Here is an 18,389-nt window from a genome sequence, read left to right on the forward strand (position 1 = left end):
CTGTCCATTAGATGAAAACAGTACATGATTAGGGAGTCACTTGATCAAAATGGGCAGGGCTCTGGAGCATATAATCCCAGCACCTGGAAGAAGGCGGTCAGTTAGGCCCAGTGCATTGCAACAAACATTGCTCCTAGCAGAGAGGGACTGTAGGAGATACTCTGGCAGGCACCAAAACATCTTGAGGGGTGAGAGCTCCAATAGGAGGATGGCAGGCAAAAAGGGTAGGTAACTTCTAGGAGAGCCCAACATACCGCTGACCATAACCAAAGAAGAAAGGGTCATTTCTCATTACCTCACAGTCTGACATCCTTCAAGAAACTGTGACTTCAGAGAGACCTAGCAAACCGTGAAATAGTGACTCCAAAGCAGGCCTAGTAAGCAGACTGCAGAAAATACCCAGTGCCCATTAGCCAGTACCATAGAGGGGCAGGGAGCTTCAGTGTGAGCCCAGAACCCCACTGGCCAGTGCCATACAGGAGATGGGTAGAACCAACCCCCACCCCCTGAACTGCCAGTGCCATGATGAGGACGGTAACTCCAGGGCTGGAAGCTGTGCTCAGTGCCCAGCAAGCCAAAGTCACTGAAGGGATTGTCACTCAGGGTGTGTGCCCAGTGCTGTGGGAGTAACCCCCCTTTTGTGCTGTGTTTGCAGAAGAGAGGAACAGGTTGGAGGGCTCTTTACCCACCAGTCCCAGTTCTTCCTCCCCTCTCTTTGTCTGGCACAGACCAAATGATGCTGCTTGTTGTTGCAAGGTGTTTATTTCAGGGAGGAGAGAGAGAAAGACAGAGGGCCTGGGAAGGATCACAGGACTGTGAATACAAGGCAAGGCCATTCCGAAAGGCCATCTTATTGAGGGGGAGTCTCGTGCTCTGAGAGGGGATGGGCCTGCACTAAGGAGAAGGCAGGCACCCCAGAGCCCCTGTACAGCAAAGAACTGGAGCTGGAAGCTGTATCCCTGCCACAATGTCCTCAGAGCCTTGGAGCTCAGTACTTGCTATATCTGACCTCCAGCCTCTCCTTGTCAGAGACAATATAGTTCCCAGCACCTGGAGCAAGATGGGAGAGGCAGGGTGAGAGATTGTAAAAGGGGTCAGCACCCCCTCAGGCCTTGTGACCTGGCTTTTCCCTCTGGGCCCATCTCTTTTTCCTCTTTTGCTCATTCTCCCTTTCCTATATACTTCTTTCATCCCTCACCACCCTCTGCCCTACTCCACAAGCTCCCCCCACAGTCTCCTTTCCTTATATACCCATTCCCATCTTACACCCCCTGCAGCCTGTCTACCCCCCTCACACCTATATTCCTTCTCCAGAGCCCCCTGCCACTTCATCTTGTCCCATTTTTCTAGTGTCTCACCTCTGTCCAGTGGAATATTCCCACTCAGGAGCTGCCAGTAAGTTCGTTGGTTATTATCAGCCATCAGCTCCTGCACAGACGTGATGTATGGGCCCCAGCTTGAATTTTCATATGTGAACCTACCAGGAGAAAGAAAGAGTCCCACAGGAGATCTGGTGAGCCCTTGCTCCTAAACACAGCAGTCAGCAGGGACCCTGTCTCTTGATTTCCAATTCAGAGGGGGCATCTGACTTGGGATATCATAGCTAAAAACTTGTGTCTGCTGGTGAGAGATATAGCAGAACCAAGAAGCACCAGAGCCTTCCCTTACCTAGCCTGCAGCCACCTCACACCAATGGGACACCCCCGAGTTGAACAATGCAGAGGAGCAGGTTCCTTATCCTTATCCTCCACTGGGTCTATCAGCTGACAGCACAATGCTTAGGTCCATTTCCCCACTGCCCCTGTGCTGCAGGCTGGCCCACACTGCCAAAGACACCAACAGCATATGCTGGGTTTGCCATGCCAGCAGGGTACCTGAATATGTTCCAATTTTTGTCCTGGGCGACCTTCATCACGTCAAAGAGGGAAGAGCCCTGTGGCACGTGAACAGGGATGGTGCCATTGATAAAGGTCTTGACCTTGGCAGAGACGGTATAGTTGACACAAATACAGGGTGGTGGGCTGGTGGGTGGGCTGGGTGTGGTTGTTATGATGTCAAGATCATCTGTGTGGGGAGAAGGAAAGGAGAAACAAGTAAGGAAATGTCACCTTCACACTGTAGGGACAAGTTTCCCACAGGATAAAATTAACTACAGTTGAAGTCCCTGACAGGTATCGGGAGCATCAGCTTGATGGGCAAACACCAGGGGAGAGAAAGGGGAACATATAAAAAACAGAGAGATAAGCTGTACAACAGCACTTCACCAGGCCTATCAGCTGGAATTGAATCCAGGATCTTGGTGTTAGAATCTACTGTTTGAACTAAAGAAGCGGGACCATTGCTTTGAGAACCACAGGAGATCTATAATCAGTTACACATCTTAGGCCTGAGGAAGGATATGTAGTTGAAATGAGAGGCGTGTGTGTATGACACTTTAAAGAGGGCTAAATGCTTTTGCACTGCATTAATGGTGTCGGTGTTTGCGTACCTTGGCAGTGTATTGCGCATTAATTCTAGCCACTGTAGGAAATTCATCGGCATAATGCACCTTAAATGACTTGGGGCGCTGCAAACTGAAACTCCTTCAAGGAGTTTTAGAATGTTTAGAAAACATTGTAAATGGAAAGGAAATCTTTTGTTCAACTTTGTTCAATCTTTGTTTCTGAATTGTCAGTTTACTTCAAAATGTTGAAGAAATTGCACAACAGGTCAGCCCAACAATGAGAACTTTTGGAGGGAGGGAAAGCTTTGAATTACCATAGGACAGAAAGATGTGATGTTTGCAGCTGTGTTAAAACACTGAGCAACATGCCAGTGAAGTAAGCTGTTCCTCTGCACAGTGTGAAACCAAGATGTCTTATGCAAGGTTAACAAGAAGTCACTGGTCGAGAAGGCACTTGAGGGCACTAGTTCAGGACCAGGAAAACCCAGTATTTACCACTAAATGTCCTTCCTCTCTACTTGTACATAAATGGTGAATTAATGGGCTGTGTTCAGCTGCAGAGCCTGTCAGGAGATTTTCCTTAAACAGTAGGAATTACCAGTTCTCAAGTCTTGTCCTGGCTGGACAGAGCTGCTGGGGTCCCTGCTAGGCTGACGTGTTTAGCTTGCTGCTCATACCTTTGTCTGCAGAGCAGTTGAGGCCAGTTACATTTAGGTAGGTCCGACCTTCCAGGGATGGGATGATCTGGGATGCAGCCATGGGTAAATCGAATGTACCCTTATGAATCTGATCCAGGATCATTTTCAGAGACTCTCTGCAGTTCCATTGGATGCCAGACACAGTTAAGGCCTGTGGAGAAGTAGGGGAGAGAAGGTAGAACCACCTGCCTGGGCTTGGGGAGCCCCTGGCCAGCACTGCTCCCATTCCATGATGGTGGATGAGACAGGGGGAGGGAGAGTGCAGACATGGCTGGAGAGGAGAAAGGGTAACTGGGAGGGGGAATGGGAGGTAGACAGGAAGGCTGGGAACTTAACACCATCTATCTGCTAGTGAGTTTGCTCACAGCCACAGATTGCTGCTTTTCTTTCTGCTTTTATAGCACTGAGAGATGCCTCCATTTGTCAAAATATGTTGACTCTCAAGTCCACTGCTAACATCACCATTGCTGCTGTGCACTGCTGAAGCCAAGCTGTGCTGGGTTGTGGGGGGAGCTTGGGTTCACACCAACCTGCTTTTGGATTCCCACTAGGATTCCTGCCCCTCACCTGTATGGCCAGCCCGGTGCTGTACAGGTTTCCAAGCACCTCGTCATGGGAATGATTCAGGATTTGCTGCACTAGCCACTTCACACTCTTTGCAATATTGTGTCTGACCTTTGGGGTCAGGGTCTTGTTTTTCAGGCAGACCTGAGCAAGGATGGAGACTGCAGCAGTGTCTGTGGGAAACAGAAATGTTGCTTAGATGGGCCTGTCACTGCAGGCCAGGGGTTTCACCCCAGCCCAGAGTCCACAAAGGGAACAGTCACACAGAGCCCCAGCCTCCCCAGCTCCTGAGCAGATCCCACAAAGGCAACAGCCATGGGAGATCACAACCCTACTGACCCCAATGCATACCTTGCAGGAATAATCACATGGTATCTCAGTCCCTCTGACCCCAGGACAGACTTGATAGAGAAATCATAGAGAAGTAGGGCTAGAAGGGACCTCCAGAGGTTATCTAGTCCAACCCTCTGCCTGAGGCAGGATCATCCCTATCCAAACCATCCCATATATCTATAATCTAACCTCTGAGTAAAACTACCATCAACCCTGACATATCACAAGACATAATACCCTAACCTGCCACATGTAAAGTAGAGGGACCACAGCAACCAGCATTCTGCTCCTATAGAAGGTTGTATTATATGCTCAAGAGATCCCAGAGAGAGGACCATGCCTCGCCCCTACAGAAGAAGGCACAAAACCCCATAGTCCATACCAATCTGACCATGGGATAAAATCCTTCCTGGCCCCAAGTATGGCAATCAGTCTGACCCTGAGCAGAGGGGCAAGAGCTTTTTGCCAGGAACCTTCAGGTTTAAGTCCTAGCAGGAGCATTGGCACACCCTGTGGCAGTGCACCTGTGGTGCTTGCCACTTTCAGGGACTTGAGCAGGCTGTGGATCAGCCTGCAGGTGGTCACATGACCACAGAGGGGCCCCCGGATTGGAGGAGAGCTGGGCCGGCAGGATATAAACCCAGGCCCTAGGAGCTGAGCTGGCAGTTACACCTAGGGAGCCAGTGGAGCAATGTTGCTCAGCCAGAGGAGAGCAGCTCCCGGAACACCTGCAAGTTAGGGCAGGAATTATGGGGATGGAGGAGGTTCCTAGTCCTGGGGCATGACCTGAAACTGCACTCTACTGGGGTTGGATGGTGTAGTGGGGCTGTCTGTGGTGGGCAGTCTCCAGGAAATACCACACCAGTGCCTCCCCAGTGAAAGGTGAGGAGGGGGCGCTGGAAAGCCTCAGCCTTGTGGATACCCCATGGAAGGGAAAGGTTAGGGGAGCACACCCTGACAGGAAAGCACAGGAGCCAAGGCCCATAGAGTGGGGCCTGAGGCCCAAAGAGTGTACGGCCCAGGAGCCCAGTGAGGGGGTGGAGATTGTGGCCCCAGTGAGGGGGAGGAGAGGCAAAGGTATGTCTGAGGACACCTGAGGCCAAGTTTGGGCTGGAGGCTGAGTACAGCCCAGCTAAGAGGTTGGAGGATGTTGAAGTGATTTCAGATGCTATCTGTGAGGCATGGGACACAGTGTAAGGTAAGGTTCGGAACTGTGTATTTCACCCTTGGCATCAGGGCAACAAAATGGGCAGCCCCCTGCATATAAACTCCTATTTTTTTTTAAACATCAAAGGCATGGCAGACGAGGCAGGATGGACTGCCCTAGACACATTTGGGGGGGCGGGGCGAGGGGGGCAATGTCATAATGTCATGACTGGCCTCAATATGGCCCTGTCACATACCCCAGTCAAAATCCCCAGCCTTGGCTGCAGCCAACATCCAATGCCTCTGAGGAAGGCTGAAAACATGAACACGCACAACTCACCTCCCCCTCCCCCCACCCCTTGGGTATGGGCATTTCTTACCAGCCCCATGTGGCAAACAGCAAAACCCACAAGCATGGGAAATGCCCATCATAGAACAAAGGAGGGAATTATCATATTGTGGTGTTACAGGAGCTCACAGACCACATGACCCCAAGAAAGACCCTGTGATGACGACACTCCTAGGGGATCCCAGCCCCTCCAACACCAGTGCAGGTGCCATGATTGGGGCAATCACAGGAGATCCTAGACCACTGATGCCCAGTACAGACCTCAGAGGGAGAGTCACAGATGATCCCAGCCTCATAATTTCTCTCCTCTTTACCATGTTCCTTCACGGTCTGGAAGAAAGAATGTGTTACCCACCCACAGAGAAGTTGCCAAGGTAATACTTCTTCTTGTCCTTGTCTGGCTTAAGGAGGTTGGCAGCTTCAGCAGTCGAGAAGTTACCTTCAGCCAAGCACAGGGCTAACACATCCAAGCTGAGTTGGTAGAAGCTGGTGAGGGGGGCTTGGTATTTGTCTGTGAAGTAGAATGCACAGCAGAAAGAAAACAGTTAGACAGACAGAAAGGGCTAAGCATAGAGAGGGTAGAGTAAGGAGAACAGGGACTGAGAAGGGACCAGGACACAGGGGAGAAATCTAGAGACAGAGGTAGAGACAGCAAGAAGGAGGATCAGGTAGGGGGATTGAGGTCAGATGCATTGGCAACAGAGAGGTATAGGGTACAGAAAGGGTTTGGTGGATCCTCACTCAGGTTCTGCAGCTCATCCTGATACTTCTGCTCCAGGAGCCGAACCAGGTTGATGGTAGAACTGGAGCTGGAGACGTGCCGTGGATTGACACAAGAGGCCAGCTGGGCCATGATGTTGAGGGCCACTTTGCCTGAGCTGTAGGACTCCTCTAGAAGACAGCACACACAAAGGGGCAGGGATCAGGGGCCGGCCTGTATCCTTGCTCTTCACTCCCTGCCTCCTGCCCCAGCCTCTGCACATATGCCACACTCCAAACACCAGTCTGTGTCCCTGTTACAGTCTGCCTGGGGCTGGGGCTGCTTTGGGAGATTTGGGGATGGGGGCAGGGGAGAGTGTAGTGCGTCTGTGCCTGGGCACAGTGCTTTATTTAAGTCATAACTTAAAGCACTGGGATATATTTTGGTGTGCTCAGTTTCCAGGCTGCTTTGGGAGACTGGGGGAGGGGGGACGGGGAGTCTGTGCCTAGGCAACCACGTTCTTTATTCCAGTCGTAGCTTTGAGCACTGGGGACTATTTTGGCTAGGGTATATGCTTTTGACTTTCAGCCTCTTGGAATTGTGCTGTCTGTGGTTCCAATATGTATTTTAGGGTGGGGGGGAGTGGCTGTTTTCTGGGTAGACTCCATTAGCTAAGGGGCCAGGGGATGGGGAGAGGGGTCCAGGAGTTGGCTCTAGCAGTAAGAGGTTCAGGGTGGGGGTAGAGCCTTACTGGCATGGGACACTGCATCCTGGCTCAGTCTCTGCAGCAGGTTCTCCTCCACATTACGGTTGTGATTCCTGGCCTGTCTTAGGGCAATCAGGATGCTGGGATTCAGACCGGTTCTGGTGTCCTCTGAAGAGATTACCTTGTTCAGCAGAAAGATCAGCTGGGGACGCTCCTCCTCTGTCACTGCTGCCACGGAGAAAGCAAAAGAGAAGGCCTGTGGTGATTAGGGCTGTCTGTATATGACACGAGATTTCCCATTTATGCTGCTGCAACTGCATTTGCATTTGCATGAGCAGGATTTCCTGCCGCTTTTAAAGTCTTTTTGGCACATTAAACTAAAGCTGTTAGGACATAGTTTAGCTTGTGTCGCTGCCCATTACATTGTCATATCTACGGATTCATGGCGTGTAAACATATGCGACTCAAAGACTTGTATTTACTTTCTTTTGTCACCAGGTGGCGCTGCCCTATTTTTGTAGTTCAGGCCTTTGGCCAGTAGGTGTTGCTGTTATTTACTGCTGTTATATATTTGTTTTCTTTTTTGGCTCCTGCCCATCTCTTCCTCTCTCCCCCTGCTCTAACAGCTGACTGCGGGCAGCCAGGGCATGGGGGGGCGGGGCAGGGGGTGGATATCTCTAGTAGTTACCCTAGCACAGAATACTTAATATAGAAATAAATAAAGAAATGGAGGAGTGACCCATATTGCCAATTACTGGTGTATATTACCGTCTGGTAGTGGTCTTGCCTATACCTTGGCAAGTGAGGAATGGAAAGTGCAGAATGGAGAACAGCAGAGTGAAGACTACTCCAACACGGAGAATCTGGAGGACATGGGTGAGCAGGAGGAGGAGGTGATACTGCTGCTGACTGAACTACTGCTGGCCTTGAAATGAATACAAGGCATGGAGGACCAGATAACAATGATAGTGTATGCATCATTAGTGTTTCTCCAAGCTTTCGCTGAGGCTGTGTGTACAGGCACCTTGTGAAACAGGGGATGGATATATTTCCAGGAGTGGGACAACCAAGAGTCATGCGAGGAAATGGAAGCTGACTGGCCTCTGGAGAAACCTCAGGAGCAGCAACTGCACGGTCTGGGCCCACAAGAGCCTGTTGGGCTCGAACTGGTGGTCTGCAGCTTGGGCTGGCTGGAACGAATCATGCTGACCGCTTGGAACGATCATCAGTGACTAGAGATGTTCTGAATGATCAGGAAGATTTTTTACCATATTGTCTTGATGCTGGGACCACAAACTCAGAGGCAGGACACTAACATGTGTCGGGCCATCCCACCTGACAAGAGGGTGGCCATGGCCATCATAAAACTGGCCACCCTGTCCAGCCTCCACTACACTGCAAACCAGTTTGGGGTGGCTCCCTGCATGCCGGGATGGCAACTCATGAGGTATGCCAGCTGCTACTGGACATTGCTGCAAACAATTTTATTTGCCTCGGGAATCCTCAGGAAGTCATAGATGGCTTGAAAGGCATGGCGTTCCCTAACTGCATGGAGGCTTTAGACAGCACTCACATCCCATTGCAGTCCCCTTTGGGGACGCGGAGGTCTTTCACAAGCTGGAAAAGATTTGCCTCTGTTATCCTGCAACCTGTGGTGTACCTCCGGGGCTGGCTCATGAACATTTTTACTGGGTGGGCTGGCAGCACACATGATTCGCATGTGTTCAGAACCTCTCCTCCGCCTGGCCTTGTGGAGAAAGGACACTTTGTACCCAGAGTCCCTGAGACAGTGATCCATGGTGTTGTCATTCCCCCGCTTATAATAGTGGATGCTGCCTACTGCCTAAAGTCCTAGCTCATGAAGCCTTATGAAGGGAACATTACAGACTCACAGAAGCTGGTTTTCAACTTGCATCTGAGCAGATGCAGGATGGCTGTTGAATGTGTCTTTGGCTAACTGAAAGCACAGTGGAGGGCGCTTACTTGCCAGCTTGAGCTGGAGCCAGAAAATATCACAGCCTTTGTAGTGGCAGCCTGCGTGCTCCACAACATCTGTGAGACCTGCAGAGAGGTTTTCAGCAAGTCGTGGGCTGAAGAAACACAACAGGCAGCAGCCAGACAGAGATGTGGCTGGGCAGCAGTGCAGGGACTGAGGTCTTATCCACAAAGAGAAGCTGGTCAGGTGGCCCTTGTGTGGGATTGCCTGGCAGCTCATATTATGGATATGGATGCTGACAACAACTAGCAGTGGTTTTTCTTTTGATTACAATAAATCCTTTTACTACAGGAGAAGATAGCGGATGGGAGTGGAAGATAAGTGGGGCATGGGGGGATGGGGGGCTCATTACATGCCACTGCCTAGCCAGCCTGAATTATGTCCTGTGGAAGGGTTAATTACACCTCTCATTGGCCGGCTGGAGTGGGGCGGTGGAGACCTGGACGGATGGGGATTGAGTGGTATGAGCAGCCTGCAGGAGTCCATTTTAGGAGTGTGGCTGGGTGGCTGTAGGATATTGCACCCTAAGACCACCACCAACCCACCATTTCAACAACATTTCACAACACCCCTCCAACAAGCAGACAAAAGGGCAGTGAAGGGAAGCATGGGAAGCAACCCGAATGAGGTGTCCCCATGGAAACTGTTTCAAGCCCTGGCAATTTAGGAATACTGGGAAACGTAATCCTAAAAGCCAGAAAACTAACAGCTGTCAGATTTGGCACCACCCCTCTGCCTTCATACATGCTGTACTAATAGTACACCATTAATTTTCACTAAGCGTTCATGGGATACGTCTGCTTGGGACAGCTCTCTGGCAGAGACACATGGGTGCAGGCCTGTTGTGCCCCCGAGAGCTGAAGACTCTGGCAGACCCCTTTGGCGGACCCCTATCTCCCCCCCAGCACAAAGCCAGGAGGTAAGTGGGGCCCACAGCAGGAGGGCCCTAGTTAGGAGCAGGATACAACTGAGACAAGCTAAGGAGTTGTGCAAACAGGTGTGCTCAGGGCCCCGGCATGTAGAGTTAGTGCAGGAGTTTGCGCAGGAGGGTGTGTGGAGGAGCCACCAGTGAGCTCTTGGCCCTAACTTGCCCCTCGGCAGAGGTGCACAGCACACTCTGGGTCTGTTTTGCCCCTGGGCAGCTAGAGCCCCCTTCGCTGTGGGATAGACCTCTGGCTCTGGAACCTGGTTAAGGGAGTCAAGGAATCAGCCCCTGCCACTCCAGGGAGACACCAGGGGACCCAAAGAATCCCCCCCAGCTGCTAGAGACACCGTGAAGCTGGCTGCTCGAGTAGCTGTTGGAGAGGGCCATGTGGGGGTAATCATACCCACCTGATCTTCTATTCAAATAAACGCTAAGGTGCTGGGCAAACAGGATCCACCCAGCAACATGGTGATGGGTACGTGCCACACCCCAAGGCTTCCTGACCTGGATGGACCTCCCCCTCCTGGTGCCTCTGGGGCCCCTATCCAGACAGGGTCCATGGTCCTGGTTTCCATGCAGAAAGAGCCCTTGACTCCAGGCTGCAGGAGCTGCCTGGCATGCCTGCTGAAGGCTGGGGCCTGGGGTACAGGGACTCCTACTTGTGGGATGTGCTCACTGGTGGAGGCTCTGGAGGGCCAGGTGAGGGAGCTCCAGGAAGACGTGAGCAGACTGTGAGCTATTAGGAAGCATGAGAAGGACATTGATGCTTATGGCCAGTCACTGCATCTGTAAAACGATGACTTGGAGACCAGGAAGAAGAGTGAGCTCCAGTGAGATGCCACTAATGACGGAGAGTGGGAACTGGTCACATCAGGCCCTAAGCCACAATGAGTGTCAGCCGCTCCATCAATAGCCCTACAGAACAACTACACAGCCCTCACACCATCAACGGAAGAGGCATCTGCGTCCACCGCACCAAGGACAAGACAGGAACAGCTACCGCTACTGAAGAAGCAACGTGGGGTAATTGTTGTGGGACACTCCCTGCTCCGAGGAATAGAAGGTGCCATTTGTGATCCAGATCCCTTTGCTTGAGAGGTCTGCTGCCTTCCAGGAGCCAGGATCTGAGATGTATTGGCAAGGATCCCAAAACTGGTCTGCCCCACAGACTACTGCCCTATGCTCCTCATCCATGTGGGCACCTACGACATGGTGAGAAACAACCCTGGGAGAACCATGAGTGATTACAAGACCATGGGAGTGAAGTTCAAGGAACTAGGAGCACAAGTGGTCTTCTCCTTAATCCTCCCAGTTAGAGGCTGAGGCCATCGAAGGCAGGAATGCATTGAAGAAGTCAACCAGAGGCTTCGGAGCTGGTGTTGCCATGCTGGCTTTGGATTCTTCAACCTTGGTATGCAGTTCAACGGCACTGATCTGCATGCAAGAGATGGTATCCACCTGATGGGCAGAGGGAAGAAATTCTTCTCTATAAGAATCACAGACTTACTGAAGAGGGCTTTAAATTAGACAAGCCCAGGGGAGTGCGGGAAGATTCTGCTGCTGAGCACAAATCCACTGCTGGGTATAAGTCATTTGACCAAGAGGACCCAGAGGAGGGTATTTATGTAGGGGACATCCAGATAACTACCCATGCCCAGAGACACTTGCAGAGGGACAGAAAACTTGAGATAATTAGGGGTAAGCTCAGCTGTCTTTATGGGAATGTCAGAAGCATGGGCAGCAAACAGGATGAACTGGCACTCCTTCTGGCAGATGAGGAATTTGACCTCATTGGATTGACAGAGGCTATGGGGGATGATACATATGAATGGGCAGTGGATATTGAGGGCTACAGGCTCTATTGGAAGGATAGGATTCAGAGGAAGGGTGGAGGGGTGGCCCTCTATGTGGAAGAGCAGTACCCCTCCCTGCAGGTTACATTTGATGGCAGGGGGAAGTCCCTTGAGACCCTCTGGGTCAAGATACAAGAGGGCTCATGAGAAGGGGACCTGATGGTGGGAGTCTAGTATAGACCTCCCCACCAAGAAGACAAGAGCACAGGAATCTGACCAGAGCAGCCAGTACTAAAGACTTGATTGTCATAGGTGATTTCAACTACCCTGGCCTCTGTTGGGAAGACCATTCAGTTAGGTCCAGCAGATCAACCAACTTCTTGGCAACTATAGATGACCTGATCTTGACACAGGCTGTGGAGGGGCTGACTAGGAGTAAAGCCACTCTGGACTTGGTGCTGATGAAAGGGGAAGACGTGGTAGGTGACCTGAAGATTGGAAGTGCTCTGGGTGACAGGGATCATGATTTGATTAGATTCACCATCCACCCAAAGGCTGGGAATTCTACCAACAGAACAGAAGTCATAGACTTCAGATGTTCAGACTTTGGTAAGCTCAGGAGTCTAGTTGGTAAGGCCCTTTGCAACCAGCAATTGGACAACCTGGGAGCTCATGAAGGATGGGGCTTCCTCAAAAAATTATTCTCACTGCTCAAAAAGAGGCCATCGCCATTCAGTCAAAAAGAGGAAAAGGGGCCAAGAGGCCCGTCTGGCTCAACAGCCACATTAGGGAACTTCTCAAAAAGAAAAAAGAAGTGTACATGTCATAGCCCACGTATACCCATGGGTGTGCCCTGATCCCAATCACAAGGGAGTGGTGAGAGGTGAGGGTGCTGTAGTAGGGGTCACCACCACTGACTCATGGTTCCCTCCTACCTCTATGGAGTTAGACTTGAGACAGGCTCTTAACTATTTACAGTATTTATTAACATATACTATACATAAATATAAAACTAAATATTATATACATATATTTACACAAAAGACATTAACCAATAACCAAGGTCAAACCCTAAATAACACTGGGGAAGAATCACTCCCAACTACAACCCCTCCAAGGAAAACAATGTATATCCACAATGAACCCACAGCTTTCCCACCCCACAGTGGAGAACCCGTATTTAATTAAAGGATCATGCAAAATATAACAGCAGAAATGTGCTTTTACCCCTACAGAGGAGAGGAACAGTTCCCTCTTTCTTTAATGCAGAATGATAGGCATCAAATGGGCCCCTACCCAGTTAGGGGACCTAACATTCAAGAAAAACCAATAGGGTGTTTTTCAGAAATTACTCTGTCCTATGATAGCACTATTTACCCATCACAAATAAACAGTTTCAGCAGCATCACACAATACAATATCACAGTACAGCATTTCAATATAAGGTGCAAACATAAACAATCTTAATAACATCTACTCCTTAACTGGGGGGAGTGTGTCTAGGAAGCACCAGGGGCCCTCCTCTTAGGGCCTTGACTGGGTGAGGGGCTGCTCACCCAGCCCCTTCTCTGGGCCTGCCCATCCCAAATTTCTTTCCCCTGTGGGACCCAAGGGCCCAATGACTCATGCTCCCTCAGATGGCAGTGGTCAAGGCATAGCTTGCTGAGGTCTCCTCTGTGCTGTTGCTGGAGCACCCCTCCGGGTCTTCCCCGCGCCACTGGGCTCCTCCCCACCCTGTGTCCCGCTCTAGTCTCAACCCTGTATATTTGTGTTATCATATCCTATATACAGTTACAAAAATTCATGTATAAATTTTCATTACTATGTAACATGGGGGGAATAGAAAGGGATGGGAGGGGATGATTCACATGGCTTGTCATCAGGATCACTAGGAGACTGGCTCGAGCCTAGGTTGGTGTAAGTGGCAGGATTTTGGGGTGACTGTGGCCTGGCATGGGGTGTGTGGGGGGGGACTTAGCATTAGACTCTCAGTGAGGGGGAGGCAGAGGACGGGAACTGTGGAGGCTGGTTTACCAGCAAACATGCGCCTCCTGCTGTTATTCATTAGAAAACACATTATTACAGGTTGATTGGTATTTGGCTCCCCCTGGTGGAATCTGTGGGGAATTACACATGGGACTTAAGTCATTCGAAAGCCCGTGGTGTGCAAACACAAATGCGATGCATCAAAATAACCCAGGTTAAAATTTTTAAGGTGCATTAAATTAATGAGGATCAAACCCCATGTTGTGTACAAATGCCCTAGGACTTGTAATACCATAATCACTACTGCCACTTTGTGGCCCCTGCCCCATTCCCAGACCTAGCTATGGACAGGGGAGAAAGTCTTTGGTCATGAGCCAGGCAAGAGGAATCAGTCCTGGGTAAACTACTTAGCTGAAGTATCAGTACTTAGCTTATCAGTCCTGGGTAAAATACTAGAGCTTTTGATTTTGCTCTACAAGATGTTGGCTCAGATCAGCCAAAGCTAGAACCTATGGTAAATTCCTGTTGCTGGTAGCCAGTTTCAGTTACAGAAAAATATTCTAAAAATTGAAAGCTTTCAGGTTTTTTCCATCCTAAGCTGGATTTTGCTTCAAAATAGACTTTATTTTTAATTGACTTCATAGTGTTAAAAAAGTTAATCTGAACTTGAAAATGGAACATTTTTTATTATTATTTTCTGATTTTGTGGTTTGCCCAACCTTCCAAAAACACATCAGTTCAAAATAGATATCCCTCACTCCCATCTCCCTCTGTGTTTTGCAGTTGCCAGTGACCTGAAATATCAATACTTTGTATTACTCTATTTGTGCCCTGTTTATTTTTCCTTTTCTTCCTTGGCCCCCTCAACAAGTCCCTTGGGCACACGTAAGTCTTTCTATTACAGAATAGTTCTCATTAACAAAGGCATGATCTATAAGCCCCCTGCTGTACCCCAGGAGTTGGGGGGTGGGAGTGTGGAACCAGAGCTAACCAGGGGCTGGTGCTCCCACAGACACATGCCATGTCCCGGCACAGAGGTAGCTGCCCGCTTTACCACCCTGAATTCTTGGTCTGCTATGTGGCAGGCATGTCCCAGAGCAGGTGCATGAGAAAGTTAGAGGGGACAAGATGCTAGGCCTGGTGGCTGGGGATAATGGGACTCTTGTATTGTCCAGGGATGACAGCAAGGCAACCTGTCTGTCCCATGAGGCATCACAAGGGGAAATTCCCCCCTGAGTCACCAGTAGCAGCTTCCAAGAAGTCATTGCATTAACCCTGTTTTACCAGTAGTACAGAGCAAGACAACAGCGACCGTCTCTTTGAATCCAGGCTACCTGGGGTGGAATAGATCTCAGCAGGGTCTGCTCCCCCCTCCCACCCACCTCCCCTCCCCAAGGTGATGCTATCATTGCTGGTTCTGCCCATACCACTTACTCAGCTGACTACTCAGCTGGGAACGGGAAAGGAAGAATCCAGCAAAAATTTCCCTTGAGGAGGGGAAACTGAGGTGAGCAGCAGTATAGTGGGGTGGCTGACTGTTTGCCACCCAGCTGAATCCCTTCTACCTCTGTGCCTCAGTTTCCCCACATGTCAGAGGAAAGGAGTTCCACTTCCTTTCAGACAGCCCTCAGAATACAAGCCCAGCAGGACCACCACAAAGTACAGGGGTTAAGGACACATGGAGACAAGTGCAGCTCATTCTACTCACCACAACCATAGCAAAGCCCCCCTGTCGGGAGGACCAGGAACAGGAAGCCTGCCAAGGGGATTGCCAGAGACAGCATCATTCTTCTGGGACTGTTTTCCTCTCCTCAGTTCAATACTGGCTGTGCTGAGCACTAGACCTGGCATTTATCAGCTGGAAGGAGGTGGGGACTCCACGATCTCCTCCCCTGGTTTGCCTCACCCTGGGGCTGCTGCTTCCCCATACCGGAAGAGGGCTGTTAAGCAATGCCATACTGTGGGTGTGCACCACTAGGAATGCAGGTACACAGAGATGCCAAGGGCTGCCACCAGAGGTCTAAGTGGACTTTTCCAGGACACATTGCACTTCTTTTCCCCTAAGGTTGAGTTGGTGTCTCCTACTCTGGCAGCACTGATCCATGTCCAGCCCCTACATAGGAGTGTCACCCACCTCACCTGTGTCCGGCCCCACACCAAACCCCCTCTTCATGTCTGGCCCCACGCCATCCCTCCCCCTTGCTTCATGTCCAACTGTGTGCCACCCCCACAGCCCGCTCCATGTGGGGTGGTGGGTGGTGGCGCTCTGTCCTGGTCCTCCTCACCTGTCATTCTTGATGGACATTTTTGATGCACCACTGGCTGGAGCTATGCCTCGCTGGGAGCCATGCCCCCCAAGAGCATTATGGACAGACACACACACACACTGAAAGATGAACTAAGCTTTTTATATATAGATACCATGGAAGAGATAGTAGTGTATGGGCACAATCATGACTGGTATCAGTACCAGGTCAAGTCAGGCAACCTGAGGGAATTTTACAAGTGGGCTTGGATGCCAACTAGATCACAGATGCCTATTCAACAGTGGGTGCTTACTACAAAGGGCTCTATCATATCCTTCCAGGGGATGATTGCAATAGTGCTCACTGCTTTGGAAGAGAAGATGACTTTAGCATGTGCCTAGCACCATAATGAGGGCATTCAGTGTCTCATTGCCTAGCAACACTGACAGGATGGCAACAAAAGGTCATGGATAGCTCTCCAGGGACCTGTGACTCCAGGGAGTATCCAGCACCTCATATGCCTACATGAGGTTGAGGATGATAACTTCAGGGAAGTCCCACTGTCCCATTGATCAGAGCCATGGTGGCCCCAGTGACTTGAATGTGAGCCCAGCCCCACTGACCAATATCATGGAGGGACAGGGACTTCAGGGTATGTTTAACATCTCCTTAGGCAGTGTGTCAGAGGGATGGTGAATCCACGGTGTGCTCTGTATTCCATTTGCAAATGCCATGGAACATTGTAGCACATTGTGGCAGAACACTTTGGGTGCCTGCCACTTTAAGGGCTTAAGCAGGCTGCAGATCAGACTGCAGGTGGGAGCAGACCCAATCAAGTGGTCACATGGCAGTCAGGAGGCTTCCTAATTGGTGGGGGGCTGGGCAGCCTGGGTATAAGACCAGACTCTGAAAGCATAGCCAGCAGTTGCCCCAGGGATGCTGTTGAAGTAATGCTACCCAGACCTACTGCTTCTGGAACATCTGGAGGTCAAGGGTAGGAACTATGGGAATAGAGGAGGTTCCTGGCCTTGGGTAAGACCTGAAACTGCACCCTGCTGGGGTTGGATGGTGTGGTGGAGCTACTTGTGGCAAGGCAGTCTCCAGGAAATGCCACACCTGTGCCTCCCCAGTGAAAGGTGAAGGTGGGGCACCAGAAAGCCTCAGTCCCCACAACCTGGTGGGTAATCCTGTAGAGTGGACAGGCTTGGGGACAAGAACATCAACAGACACCTGAAGCATGAGTGGGCTGTAGGCTGAGTTAGGGGTCCAGGTACAGTGACAGACACCTGAGGCCTGAGTGGGTAGTATGATGAGTTTGGGACGCCCAAGGCCAGAGAAGGCCAGGGGCTGGAGTCAGCCCAGAGTGTGGAGTGGTAGGCCTGATGCCTGAAGGGCTGTATGAAGTAGGGCCAAAGGGCCTGAAGAGCCGTACAGAATAGGGAAGAGTGCGTGTGGCCCATAGTGGGGCAAAAATGGGTGTGAATCAGTAAAAGGGGCAGTGTGAATGGGACCCAGTTATAAGGTGTGAGAGAGGCCCAGTGTAGGGGCAGAGTTTGGCTCAGGAAAGAGCCACATGAGAGTCAACTGATTGGATGCCAACTGCGAGGCATGGGATATGGTGTAGGGATAATTTGGAACCATGTATTATGCCCTTGACATCAGGGCATTAAATGGGCAGCCTCCAACCTAGAAACAACTTTTTAGTTTTAACAAAGGCGTGGCAGAAGAGTCAGGTGGGCAGACTGCCCTAGACAGGTGGGTGGGCCAATAATTGGACTGGCCTCAAGACGGCCCCCTGTCACACACATGTAGAGCTTGTGGGGGGCACAGGCTTACAATATGGATGCTGCTGACTTTGTCTGGAGCAGGAGCTGCTAGCAGTTCTGAATCTTGGACCATTAGATCTCCACATTTGGCACCCAAAACTAGTGGTGATTGAAAAAAACAAGGCACAGAGCACTCTGTGCAGTAGTAGTGCAGATTCCTAGGCAGACAGAGAAAGCTGCAAGGAGCAGGGCTCAGCTACAGCAGGGAAGGGCAGGCTGCCCATTAGACATAAAGAGTGCATGATTAGGGAGTCACCTGACCAAAAGGGGCAGGGCTCTGGAGCATATAATGCCGGCATCCAGAGGAAGGCGGTCAGTCAGGCCCAGTGCATTGCAAGAAACAGAGCTCCTCGCAGAGAGGGACTGTGAATGATACCTTAGCAGGCACCCTGAGAGGTGAGAGCTACCGGAGGAGGATGGCAGGCAAAAAGGGTTGGTAAATTTTAGGAGAGCGCAACACACCACTGACCATCACTTAGGAAGAAAGGGACATTTCTCATTACCTCACACTGACATCCTAGAGGAGACTGTGACTTCAGGGGTACCTAGCACACAGTGTGATAGTGGTTACAGAGCAGGCCTATTAAGGAGACGGCAGAACGTACCCAGTGCCCTTTATCAGCCAGTACCATAGAGGGGCAGGGAGCTTCAGCGTGAGCCCAGAACCCCACTGGCCAG

General features: G+C 50.7%; 1 protein-coding gene across 1 annotated transcript; it reads right to left on the minus strand.

The window, feature by feature from the left end:
* Nucleotides 1–749: 749 nt before the first annotated feature.
* On the minus strand, nucleotides 750–15,463 carry LOC106738408 (transcobalamin-1). The gene is made up of 9 exons (XM_059722479.1): nucleotides 15,348–15,463; nucleotides 6,985–7,167; nucleotides 6,275–6,424; nucleotides 5,889–6,044; nucleotides 3,709–3,878; nucleotides 3,121–3,292; nucleotides 1,875–2,064; nucleotides 1,359–1,477; nucleotides 750–1,050 (listed from the first exon to the last, which is right to left on the minus strand). The coding sequence occupies exons 1-9, from the start codon at nucleotides 15,424–15,426 to the stop codon at nucleotides 989–991; spliced, it is 1,281 nt and encodes a 426-aa protein (XP_059578462.1). The 5' UTR covers nucleotides 15,427–15,463; the 3' UTR covers nucleotides 750–988.
* Between the last annotated feature and the right edge of the window lie 2,926 nt (nucleotides 15,464–18,389).

This window comes from Alligator mississippiensis, chromosome 2 (assembly GCF_030867095.1).
Source record: "Alligator mississippiensis isolate rAllMis1 chromosome 2, rAllMis1, whole genome shotgun sequence".
Lineage (NCBI taxonomy): Eukaryota > Metazoa > Chordata > Crocodylia > Alligatoridae > Alligator > Alligator mississippiensis.

Coding starts and splice junctions, on each gene's coding strand:
- LOC106738408 (XM_059722479.1), bottom strand. CDS start 15,426: ATGATGCTGTCTCTGGCAATCCCCTTGGCAGGCTTCCTGTTCCTGGTC. Junction 7,168..15,347: donor GGGGCTTTGCTATGGTTGTG/GTGAGTAGAATG, acceptor TCTCCGTGGCAG/CAGTGACAGAGGAGGAGCGT. Junction 3,293..3,708: donor GCACCGGGCTGGCCATACAG/GTGAGGGGCAGG, acceptor ACTTCTCCACAG/GCCTTAACTGTGTCTGGCAT.